Source organism: Eucalyptus grandis, chromosome 2 (assembly GCF_016545825.1).
Source record: "Eucalyptus grandis isolate ANBG69807.140 chromosome 2, ASM1654582v1, whole genome shotgun sequence".
Classification (NCBI taxonomy): domain Eukaryota; kingdom Viridiplantae; phylum Streptophyta; class Magnoliopsida; order Myrtales; family Myrtaceae; genus Eucalyptus; species Eucalyptus grandis.
This window is the reverse complement of record NC_052613.1, coordinates 58,331,163-58,344,463: the sequence shown is the minus strand read 5'-3', so window position 1 is coordinate 58,344,463 and position 13,301 is coordinate 58,331,163. Positions and strand designations below refer to the sequence as shown.

Here is a 13,301-nt window from a genome sequence, read left to right as displayed (position 1 = left end):
CGCAAAACCTTCTTCTTCCTTCGGATTTACGCCATGTTCGGTCAAACGGGTAATGCACGGCGACTGTTTGACGATATGCCTCACTGAGAATAGCTTCACTGGGAAAATTACGATCGAAGGATATACATGAGGATGGGAGAGGCGGGTAAGTCTCTGGATCCATTAGTTACATGCCGTGCAGGGATGATTTCTCTTGGAATGTGGCAATTTCGTGTTTTGCCAACGACATGAGCAAATGTTAGTTTCTGGGAAGAATGCATTTGCTTGAAATTCCTGGGATGAACACATGAAGCAGGAATTGGATAGAAGAGTCATTGGTATATCAGCTTATAAGGGGTAGCAATTGCAGAGTGACCAAACTGGAAAATAGCTATCAATGGACAGTCACTTCTCAAAAAATTTGCTCTCGATTGCTAGTTAACTGAGATGGATGAATTACATGAGCCTCTTAATTTGATTAAAGTTACTGAACTGGCAAATTAGCGCGTCGGAGAACATGAAGAAGGGAGGGCTACTACGTGGAGGAGTGTCCTGCTCGGCGACAACTTTGTCGTCTCTCCGGCGAGGGCGAGGATGAGGATGAGGATGAGAGAAATTAGCTCCCGAGGTTTGCTAAGAGAAATTAGCTGGGCGACAACTTCATCTTCTCTCCGGTGAGGCCTAGGATGAGAATGGGAATTCACGAAGCATTTCTTTTTACTCTAGATCTTCTGCTTTCACAACATTTTCTGCATTTGCTAAGAGAAATTAGCTCCCGAGGTTTGACAATTTGCCACTGATTGGCGAATAATTTATCTCTAAAGCACTCTTATTGGATATTATGACATGAAAAGTAGAGTTCCCTTCGTATTATGAAAATTATGAGATGACCAATGAGTAATGCTTCGTGAATTCCCACCACCCTTTCAACGATAAAACCATATAATTATCGCTTGTTATGGCCCATACTAATTCCACCCCCATATTAATAGTCATAGAAATCGTACTTATAATTAATTAAAGGTCATAGAAATCATATTGTTAATTAACTCCATCCTTGGTTGGTCTATTTTAGTGGTGCTTATCCCCAATCTTATCTTAATGGGACATTCCCCAAAAGCTATCTCATCTTAAGAGCACATCATCATTAGAAAACGTGATTAATAATATACCTGATTGCTTCTTGACAAAAACAATCATTATATGTGTTGATTGTGCCACCAGAGACTCTAGGATTACTTATTAATATCTAAAAACATGCGTATGGTATATCAAAAATGATTACAAAAAAAATCAGCATTGTAATGTATATGTGAATGTGACCATTTCAATATATTTACATTCCTGATATAAACTAGTGGACATTTTGAGGTCTCGATTGAATGACCTTGGAAATGATTGGATGACAAAATGAAAGTCCGAATTTGGAACAATGTGCTACTTTCACAAGAAAATTCGATGTTTATTGACTCACTTGGGCCAGATCCAAACATGGGCCAACTCCGGTCTTACGGGCTTCGCCGAAGACAAGCACAGGCTCTTATCTCTCAGCCTTTTCAACCTCAAATGTAAAGGAAGCCCAATCTGTCAAAATCGATTTAAGCCCAAACTCATGTAGATCAAACTCAGCCCATATTCACCTAGACAAAGCAAACCCAAATTTTCTAGAACCGAGCAAAAAAGTTAGAAGAGATCAAAGTAAAAGTTCAAGCTACAAACTCAAGGTTCATACCATTTTGATTGAAACCTGCAGTAACTTTCAACATGCCACCAAGATGAACAAATCCATCATGATCCGCCTGAACAAGAAATTTATTCCATTCTTTTAAATAATTTTCGACAGAGGCTAACCCATCAGCAATGCATATGCTGTTCCAAATATGGTATGAATACACAATACACCTCTACAATTCGCCGAATCTTTTTGGGCCACCGACATGCTAGTTCATCGCTTGAACAGTTTATGCCCTATATCTAAAATGCCAGCAGGGTCATTCCCAATAATAACAACAGAAATGTAGGTAAATGTGGGAGCAAAATCACCACAAAGTTCCTGTTGCTTCAGTTAAATGGTCTCATGCACCTCATACGCAACTATGGAAAGATAAGTGCCCTGACTAACATGCTGAATTAGTGTCATCAAAGGCCATCTTTGAAGCTTTGTTTGGGAGAGCGGAGGGAAGAAAATTTAGGCGTGACTACACAAAACTTTGATCCTTCCAAACTCCCACAAAAATTCCGAATTCTTACCTACCCACTCTCCGCCCAAATTTTAATTTCCCCCATTTTCCTTCATCTCCCAAACATAAAATAGGAGAACAAATAATTAATTACAGACTTTACGCAATAGCACCGCAGGGAATCTGGGAAAGCACATCACCTTGTGCTTTTTACCAAATCTGATCTTTAATGGAAAATCCCTCAACCTTCAAAAGAACTCCAGAGCCCTTCAAAGCATGATTTCCATAAGCATCAAACATCTGAAGGAAATGAATCAAACGAAAGACATAAGCAAGGGTGGCAAAAAATTTCTTCTGCAAATATACAGCGAAATATTAGCTAAACATAATGATATTCCAGTTTGGACCATGTTAGCTTACACTCCTTTTCTGTTGTACGGTGAAGTTCTAAAAGGTACGCAATTAAAAAGTTCAAAGAAGTTCTGTCTCAGATACTTTTTATTTTTCTATTGAAAAGAGAAAGACCAGGCCTCAATTTCCATCCAATAAAATACCCATGTACATGGCAAGTAAAATAATTGCCATTGCGATCAGGAAAATGCACTGAAAACCTCAACTATGCAATATGTGCACACTAGTAACAGTCTGCACATGATTGAGTATTGTCTCGTACAAATAGTGCTAGAAACTTCATTCACAATTGGGCTTAAGCACAAGGCTTGAGAGGATGTGCTTTTACCTCCAATTTGAGTTCTTGTACTATGCACCCAGGAAGCATTTGGGTACTTTGCATGGATGGATGTGCCAACACTCGCCACACATGTCCAGGAATAACTATGAGAATGTCAAGAAAATAATTTCCAGGCATATCAATAGCTAAACAATTAACAAATCTCGCACTCATGCCTGTAAAGGAATTTAATCCAGAATGCGATACCTTTACATGGAATAGAAATGGACAAAGATTCATCTGGCGGACATAAAAGCATTGCGCCCTCATAGTTTGGCCGGATGATGTCTAAATCCCCACTTTCTATTAGTATATCCTACACAATCAGTAAATCTGAGTTACCACAACAATGCTTGAGATACTACTGTATCTCGATAGGGTTAAATTTTAGTGAAGTGTGCAAATCTGAGATGGGCCGGACATATTAAATAGATGTGCATGGCACCTTAATTCTAAGAGTCCTTTTGTCAGATGAAAGGCCTGCCTTCGTTTTCTTTACACCAATCAACGTGCCTTTGCCCATCTTGAATTGCAAATTGACTATTGGAGTTGATGGGAATGGAATGAAGTTCCCATATCTGTCATAACATGCAACATCTAAAGGAGGAAGGCATGATCCAACCCTGTCAAAATCGCCAACAAATTACATTACAAACCTGGAGCTCCACATATGCAACAAAAGAACAAAAGTTGGTACCATCAAAAACTCCGTACCATCCTTACCTGACTCTAAGATGCTCATTCTTATCATAGCCCAAAAGTTGCCACCTTCCAACCTCAGCGATGCAAGAACTGTCACTTCTTTTTCATAGTTTTTACAGCTTGTCTCATCCTGATCAAAAGTACATATCAACAAAATGAATTGCCGTGAAACCTGAAAAGTATTGCAGCATTTTATATTAGAGAAAAGCACAATCTAAGTGACATTCTTAGGTAAAACTAGTACTAAAAGCATTGATGCCAACAAATGAAAGAAGGGCCTAAGAACGATAAAAGGTGGACAACCTAGAATAAAAGATGATATAACTCTGTCTCCTCTTCTATAAAGAATGGGACAGAGAACTACAGATACTTACCGAGTGTTCTATTTGCGCCAGTGTCCTCTGTGATCGAAAAATGGACTTGAATAATAAAATCAGGACCATTGCATGAATGCAAGTTGGTAATTGCAACCTCCCCTCCTTCAGTTTCAGCTAAATCAATACCATTAACCTGACAAAGCACAAACTTATTTCATGGTGCAAAAAGCATACTTTGAGATCCCATTAAGCAATAATGGGTACTATTTTTTCAACAAACCATACACTATGACATGCTCATATCATAAGCGTCTAAATAGCAAAACTTCTCAAATTAGTTTATATATTTGCAGGCAGGCATAGCGAGAACAAGAAATCCAAAATTGTTCGTAAATCTGAACGACATAGTTACATAGCTGGATTGTGCCTTTTCTGTCCCAATATTAAGAATGTAGAAAATTGCCCTGTACATAGTGGACAGAAAAGACAAATGCAATAAAGGGTACTATTTTTTCTGCAAATCATACACTATAAATAGCAAACCTTCTCAAATTACTTAATATATTTGTAGGCATAGCAAGAACAAGGAAATCTGAAATTGTTTGTAAATCTGAACAACATAGTTACATAGCTTAATTGAGGCCAGCTAAAAAGCAAAAGCATTATGTGGCCAAAGGAGTTAATATTAGAGTCCACCAACGGTGCATTCCATACCTCAAAATGGACTGGTCTGATAGTCCTCCTCAAATTCAACAAACCATCACACTGCAAACATTCAAATTAATTAGAAATAAATCAAATTCAGGTATCCTATGTAATCCTTACAAAGAAGAAGCAAACTTGCATAACTCTGAAAATCATTTTACCTACTACTTGCTATCTTAGACATTGCTCTACCTTGATATCCCCAGTAATACAGAAAGTAACAGTTATGAATTCACCAGAAGGGAGAACTCACTAGCATAGTTTTAAATCATAAAAAGTGGAAGAAAAAGACAGTCACTGAGCTAAACGTGCGCACCATCAAAATTCTTTCCAACAATTGACCAATTAATTATTTCGCCTGTCAGTTTCTATTCTATAAGGAAAGTATTGACCCCTTCTAGGGTATTTAAGGGCCAAGGACATAACATATGCATACTTGATCACAGTATCAACTAGCATCAAATTAGTATGCTTGCCCACAAATTTAGGCAACTTCCCTTAGAAATTTTGTTTTTTTCCTGGCTCAGGGACTAAGTTGGTGTGAGCAACGGTTGTATGAGGAGTGAGGGATATTTTTATCTTCTAGCAAATGTCAATATCTAACGCAAAGGTGCATTCTGACTTCTTCAAGCCAAAAACTTCCAAGTGACAAACTATAGCGAAAGAGCGAAATGGTTGACTGTAGTCGTTGGTTGTAGTTGTCTCTAGTTTTTTCCCTAAGTAATGTTCAACTCAGAGTTTGAAATGACTTTTTATCAAATGGCCAGGATCACTGGAAACTATAAACTTGGGTATAATCAAAGAAGAACAAGTCATAGCTCTTGAGATACACTGACAAATCACGATGAGTGCATCGAAAGGTCATGAGTGCATTGGTTGAGAGTGAGACCAAATGACATTGATGTCTTACTGCCTAATATGAGTTGTAAATGACGTTCCATGAATATCCGTTGCCTTTTGACAGTATGATGATGGTCAAATCTCATGTTATGCTTGGAAAGAACTTTGCAATCTGCACTCACATTATTATCCTAACTCACAATGATGGATGCGGGAAAATTATCCCTTACTTTCCAGGCGTCCATTTGTCTATAGATCAGGCTGTCTCCAGCAACTTTCCTGCGAAGAGTGAGGGCAGTGAAAGGGCTGGGCCTCCTTTGGATGACTGAACTCTATTCACCTGTTTCATAGCTCCTTCAGATAATATTTATAAGGCCTTGAGCCCAAAATTTTGAATTGGATTTAACGGGGATGCTATGATAATGAGTTCTACCTAAAGTTAAGGCATGAGTATATAAAAAAAATCAACAACTTTTTGAAGCACCAATTCCATACTCTTGAGAGTACACAGGCAATTTAAGCTCCACATTTGCTTCCATGGCATCACACCTACCATCCTGCAGGTTATAGGCACATGATATGTGCCTCGAACCTATTCCTCTCCTTCGTGCCCTCGGAGGTAGACCAGCATGCCCCTACCAGCCGCTTATATCTGCTGCATCGCAATTGCAAGCTGGTCGCAGTTGCGTCGAGCAGATCCAAACATGTCTCCTGGGATGCAGGATACCCTCACAAGGACATCTTGATCACCTCCAACGTCGCTCTGTTCAGATGTTAAACAATATAGTATGAATCACATGATGAGAAATATTGCTGTCTGAAGGGAGGACATAAAATAGGAAAAACTAGAGATACTGCTTTTAATTAAAATTACGGCATTCCTATATCAATTGCAGACACATATAGGTCCCTTATTAATCATTTCATAGACTATAAGAAAGAATTATGTTCCCAGCAGTTCACTGAAATCCTAACAATCATTTCTCCCAATGTTAATTTTTCTGTCCAGAAAAAATTTGTTATCCAACTAAGATAAATTTGGTACTCCAAATTATGATTGACACATGATTAGATATTTTTTTACAAGCTTCCAAAAAATTTAATGGAGTTCCACCCAAAAGATACCGTTAACTTTTTAGTGGTGTGATTATTCAACTCTAAAGCTTGACAGTGCTCTGGTAAAATCATTGTCAAACGAAATCATGCAATGGAAGTAGATGAGATGAAGCGCAGAGTGAAGTTGTGCTGAAAAATTGGACTGCTACAAACAAGATTTTCTAAGTTTACAATTAATCAATTCAAAACTCTTTGCTCATTAGTTTCTGAACTCTTAAAAACAGTTTTAGCAATTAACTCATAATCTATCTTAACCTGACCATTGCAATTTGCTCATAGCAAAAGGCCGTAAAAGGCCCCACATTGTTGGTAATCTTGCAGCAGCTGCACGTTCAACTAATTTATCTCTTTTTCCGTGGTACCTGAAAATTTATGCATCTAATAAGCAGTGAATCATTTCTCACTCACACAGTATAACAAGCTTCTCAATATACAAGTCAATACAATCTAGATGTGCTATCGCTATCTCCTGGTGATAATGCCAAGAATGCGCATGAGACTCTGCCTCAGTTGAACTGACATGCAGACATAGGTTTCGAAAAAAGGTAAATACAAGAAAATGTACATAAAAATAACCGCAGTCACAGGCTCATTGACATAATTTGGCAAGAATCCTGGCCTTTTATAACCATATACTAATCTAACAACATCATACACATAAAAAATTGTGAGAAACAACTCTTCAGAACCCAAAATCATTGATCAGCGTGATGTCGACGAGCGGAATAACAACCACAAGCTTAAAGCATAAACTAAAGTTCAGACATGAATAGACCAAAAATAGCTTATGCTTCTCTCCTTTTTGCTAAGTCAAACAACAGCCCAACAGCCACCCATAAGAAGACTCTTTTTCCCACCCCACCCAGGTTTCCAAGGTTTCTACTCTTCATTTATCCACTCCCCAAAAGGGGAGATGCCACTGAGACAACATCTTGGCCAAAAAAGCCCAAACTTAAGAAGTGAAAGTTGCAGCTGAAATTTGATTCAATCGGGGCTACATGTCCTTAAAAAGTATTTGCATTGGATTGCTAGGAAGAGAATACTTACCTGATTAGATCAGCAATAGATACAATTTTCAAGCTCTCCCGCTATGCAAACTCACGAAGCTCAGGTAATCTTGCCATGAAGCCGTCATCATCCACAACCTTGCGAAGAGAACTGCCACAGGTTCCAATCCAGCTAACACAGCAAGGTCGACAGAAGCCTCTGCATGCCCAGCTCTTTTCAGGACACCACCCTCCCTGTACTCAATGGGAAAACATGTCCCGGCCTCTCGAAATCTTCAGGCTTTGGAATCTCTAGTTGCAAGAGCCAAAACTGCGGTTGCCCTGTCACGTGTTGATACGCCTGTAGTCGTCCAACATTTGCTTAACTACCATCCATTACAAGGCAAGAGACAAGATGATTAAAAATAAATAAATAAGATGATCGAAGGCTATTAGGAAATCAAGAATTCGAGAAAACAAAATAGTTCTACTGAACTATGAAAGAAAGTGCACGTTATCTATCATTGCTTTCGAAAATTGATTATCTACTGACTGTGGACAAGTAACAATCCGAAGTGTCTTTACTCTCTCCAAAGCAGAATAACAACAAATACACTCGATAAGAAACAAAAAGTTCAATTTTTTTTTCCTACCTGAAGGAACCAGAACCAGTCAATTATCTTCAACTAAGTTTTGATAAAAAAAAAAAAAAATTTTTAAAATTTAGAAAAACTCGAGGATTGAAAAATAGATTTAGGGGGAACAAAAGCACATACCGCCCGATCACGGTGAATGCAGTCCGAAGCTTGTCTTCATTCTCCCTCTGATGGTGCGTCAGAGGAACTTGCAAACGCTCCAAATCTTCCCCCTTTTCATGCTCGCACAACCAATCCCAAAGCGCCATACTTCACAACGAAATGCCATAAGCCTAAGGTGCTGCCATTATAAGATCACCCTCAATTCCGTCCGTCCTCATCGCCGACCGCCACTACAAATCTGGAATCCGAAGCGTCTTACTCTCCGGGGAACCAACCAATTCAGATCTGAAGTGGTGATGGAAAGAAGATGGATGGAGGGAGGTGGGGGAAGAAGAGGAGGAAACGGGGTCTAGGCTTTGCGGTGGCTGAGCTCACTGCAACGGACGTCACGAAATATAAGGAGAGTCTTTCTCTTCTCCCTTGACGACGAGAATCTCCACTTTAGATTTTTTTTTTCCAAAGATTAATGATTAAAAGAAAAATTCTACTGTGCCCCCAAAAATTAACACAAAAATAAAAGCAAATGTTACATCGTGCGTATTCCTTTACTTTCTTAGATATTAAATATCTTTTGAACATTTAAAAAAAAAAAATAGTTCTGCAATAGTTATTACCTTAAGTTGTTATACTAGACAAATCAACAATATTCATCTATACACCTACTTAAACGATACAAATAAATTTAATCATCATAACTCATTTATTATGTAAATGTTAACTATACCTAAATTTGGATAGATTGCACTTGCAAATCTAATTAATTGATAAAATTCTAAAAAAAATCTTGGAGAATCGACTGAGATAATTAGACTAAATATCTTTTAAACACATGACATTTAAATACACAGACACACACACACACATGAGAGCTAGAGGAAAAGACCACAAATCAATTTCAGCTGTAATAATGTGAAGTACTCGTCAATATTGTTAATGAATTTTAGGATTTTATCGCACAACCTAAAAGCGTTAAAAGATCTGAGCGGATCTGCGTAATTTGAACTAGTTTGTCCTTGTTGTGCATGGCTTAATTGCATAAATTTTACAAATTTAATGTCACCGATATAACAGAATTCGATAGTCCTTTTTCTTTCACCAAACTTAACATAATAACTAGTGACACAAGAACGACATGATAGCTGAACTAACAAATGAAAGCATAAATTAATAGATGGAATACAAGACAAGTGATGAACTGATTTTATTTGCTCCAGATAGGTAGCGTAATTCTTTTCCGAATTCTTTTCCGAATGTCATGTGCTCACTTCTCACAAATTGATGTCAACCGTTGGCTGACAAAGCATCTCAACTATAGGATCAAGATAAATTGATGTCCACCGTTTGTTTTGGCATGACAATTTTGTCCAGCCAAACTCGACAGTCCCATAGCCAAAAGTAATGGACTGTGCTACGTCATCGCGTCCCTAATCATAGGGTGGATTTCTCCTGCTTTATGCTTCTCAAATGAAGCAACTATCACTAAAATCTAATCCACACTTACACCGAAGCACACCTCTTTTGGAAACTGATCATTTATCGATGCTGCAGAGTTTAAAATTTCTTAGTTTTCTCCCTTTATTTTCTGCACTTCCGTTTTGACTATGATGACTTGGTGTCATGGGTTTGTAACTTTAAAGTTTTTCATAGTAGAGAATTTCAAAAGTTTCCCAAGAAAATATGGAAAGGACCTCTCAAACACAGTACTTCTCAAGGTCGTGAGTGATTCAACCCAGCCTATGAACTAGAAAAGCGATATGATGACACGGTTTTACCATGAAAAGAGTGGCGCGGATTCACAGAGCATTAGCCCATTGGTCATGTTCAAATCATAGTTGCCAAATATAAAAAGGACGGTTCTCACATAATAATATTCGAAAAGAATGCTTCAAAGATGTGTTATTCATTGAGCAGGGGCACAACATCATATCTTGGGAACAAATTTCTCTCATCAAAAACGGAAATCGTGAAAGCAGAATATCTGAAGGATTTCACAGCCCGCCTAGAAATGAGGATTGAACCACATTTACCTTGTTCTTAGTTAAGTCTGAGCTGCTCACCAAGATGGTCCAAAGGTGTAGCTCTTCATATAACTAGGTGAAGAGGATGCAAAAATTATTTAAGCAACTTATCTAAATTTTGATTTCCATGACAAAATTAACTTCTATTCCACCCTTAGTCTTTTAGAATGAGTTAATTAATTCACCAATTAAATGTTCAAACTAGCGTCATTTAAAGTTCTTATTCCATATTATTTGATGCTCTTTAACGAGCTTTCCAGTTGATTGATAATGTAATATTCGGGTCATGTAGATCGTAATTAATTAGTCGGTCACTAGCTCTATAGTGTGGGGGATGTAAATTTATTTCATCAATCTTTTTCTGATTTTCCATGGTAATACCAATTACCAATCTATGCTAAATCATTAATACTAAGTCAACTAACAAGAAATATTTTTCTGATTTTCCATGGTAATACCAATTACCAATCTATGCTAAATCATTAATACTAAGTCAACTAACAAGAAATATACTCCATTGTCCATTAAATCTTTCATCTTTAGATACAAGCATGACCAAACGGTGGAATTCTCAATTCGGTCCATGTTCGAGTTTTCAATTAGAGAATAATACAGTGTTCAATGTCTCCATCTTTGGTATTGCTGATGCCTATATATGATTTAGTCAAATCAAACATTGGGAGCTGTCACTTCAGGCCTTGAATTTCCTAATCATTCCTCCTTCCTTCAGTTGCGGTGAACTAGTGAGCGCACTCTCTTCTAGTCTTGTTTTCCTCCCTTTGGAGCTACGATATGATTTTATCACTTTGTCCTTACGAAGGATCCAAGTTTGGTGCTTCTCGAGCTTCCGATTGTTGTGGCCACGTCAAGGTTTTAAAACACAAAGGGAACTCCGTTTCTCATGCAGTAATATTTGATAAAGTGCTTCAGAGATATAATATCCCTCGAGGATAACCAATGAAGGATCAATCAAACCTTGACTGGAAAGGGAAAATACCGCGGAGCTCGAAAATTCGGAAAGTTCCACACCTTGTCGACAAATGAGGACTAAATTACATGTACCTTAAATTACATATGCCTTGTTTTCTACCGGGTCCGGAACTACTATTGCAAGAACTTGGTGGTGTTACTAGTAGTTTTTTTCAATGACATGTTTTTGGTCATATCGTGCTCTTTTATTACTGAAATTTCATACTAGTGTTTGTCACAACCTACCTCTTTATATGGAAGGAATTAAGTTTAGAGGTATTGCCAAATTCGGGACAACGGCCGTATGTTGACTCGGGTTCTCCCAAAATGTTGGACAATTGGTTTTCGTTCAATTAATTCTATACAAATTTCTAAGTAAGGAGTTGCCACTAGCCTATTTAGGTCAACTAAAAACCTAACAAGAAAAAGGAAAATATCTCATTTCATGCACGACCGAAGATCTTGGAACAAGGGCTTGATTACGTTAGTCTTAAATGCTCTTTTAGTACTTAACTCAATTACGTGCTAACCTAATGAAGATTTTTAGGTTTCATCCTAACCATTTAAAAAAAAAACACTCAAGATATTGAAATGCGCAATCATGTGCAATTTAAGTAAAAACACATAAGTAGCCTAATATTGCCTCTAAAAGAAAATAGCAATCCAAAAATCCCCATTATAAAGCAATAAAAACTTGTTCAATTTTGGATTTTAATTTTTTATAGGATTTTCCAAACTTTAAGAGAAAAAAAGGTATTCGCAGAACTAGCAAAATTTTTTAAGGAATTCCAATTTTCTGAAATGTTATTATTTTTTGAAATTTTTATTTTTGTTATTTTTTTCTTAATTATTTATTATTTTTATTTTTTAATGAATTTTCCATTTTTGAATTTTAATGATTTCTGTGGATTCTATGATTTTTTTCTTTTTTCAATGATTTTTATGATTTTTAATATTATTATATTCACGAAAAGGAATGCGGGCCGGTTTTACCCGGTCCGAACCCCCAACCCCAACCCCATCCGTCTATCCGGCCCGACCCGCGTCGGATTAAACCTAAATTCGTAAAGATTTATTTATTTATTTATTTCCCTCAACCTTTCTCAAGTCGTCTTCTTCCCGAAGCCAATCTCTCCCCCTGCAACTTGCCGAATCTTCTCTATGCAAAAACTCAAAGCTCACCACACGAACGCACTTCAAAATCTCAACCGTTCCAACGTCGGCAGCCAACCTCGCCCACCGTCACTGCCTATCATCTCCGACCGTCGTCAAACCTTCTCCGACGATGGCTTACCCTGCGGTAACCCCAACGCATCCTCCACCGGAAAAGAATTCCTTTCTAACTTGACAGTCGCACACAACAATCCAGAACCGGACGAAACACTCGTGCTCGAAAGAGAGGTGGAGGCATCCAACACGGCCGTAGCTAATCGCGATCGTCGCCGAAATAAACAAGGATGGATTTGAGACTCGGACCACGTTCAAACGGCACCATGAGCATGATATGCATCCAAAAGGAAAGGACCGCAGCAGTTAGTGTACTAGACACGAATCATTACGGATCTAGACATTATCATGCATCCGATTATGCAAAGTCAGATTCAAAACTTCTAATGCGCAAATCATCGAACAGGTGGCGTGCGTTTTTCGTATATAAGTTCCGAGACCAAAATTGATGCTGTACTCGGTCTAAACGCAGTGCATCAACCTCTAGATCAGCACAAATCGCGACGAAAACGATCTCAGTTTAGTAAGGTTTTCTCGCGAGTTCATTGGCTAAGTTTAATCCTCTAAACTTTAGCAAAACCGAACAAAGCAGAGCAGAGATGAAGCAGTGATTTTTTTCTCCCCACTTTTGTTGATTCTTTCGCTTCTCTTCAGCCAAGCTCCCTGCAGCTTCTCCCCACTTCAATGGCCGACGCCAACCCAAAACAGAATTTTCTCCTTGCGTCACAGACGCTCTCTTCTCACCAAGGTGTGCGTGCAAAGGAGGAGAAGGAC

The 13,301-nt window shown here is 38.1% G+C and overlaps 1 protein-coding gene and 1 long non-coding RNA gene across 3 annotated transcripts; both read right to left on the bottom strand.

The window, feature by feature from the left end:
• Window positions 1–1,770: 1,770 nt before the first annotated feature.
• Window positions 1,771–3,507, bottom strand: LOC120289556 (structural maintenance of chromosomes flexible hinge domain-containing protein GMI1-like). Its single transcript, XM_039304640.1, has 4 exons — window positions 3,335–3,507; window positions 3,097–3,205; window positions 2,899–2,993; window positions 1,771–2,459 (listed from the first exon to the last, which is right to left on the bottom strand). The coding sequence occupies exons 1-4, from the start codon at window positions 3,410–3,412 to the stop codon at window positions 2,370–2,372; spliced, it is 372 nt and encodes a 123-aa protein (XP_039160574.1). The 5' UTR covers window positions 3,413–3,507; the 3' UTR covers window positions 1,771–2,369.
• Window positions 3,508–3,671: 164 nt separating this feature from the next.
• LOC120290375 lies at window positions 3,672–8,697 on the bottom strand. Of its 2 annotated transcripts, none has more exons than XR_005548313.1 (7): window positions 8,332–8,697; window positions 7,617–7,941; window positions 6,007–6,216; window positions 5,636–5,793; window positions 4,623–4,673; window positions 3,966–4,101; window positions 3,672–3,763 (listed from the first exon to the last, which is right to left on the bottom strand). It is a non-coding gene; the product is annotated as an uncharacterized LOC120290375 (long non-coding RNA). The 2 variants fall into 2 exon arrangements; XR_005548314.1 differs by having other exon boundaries at window positions 7,617–7,916.
• Between the last annotated feature and the right edge of the window lie 4,604 nt (window positions 8,698–13,301).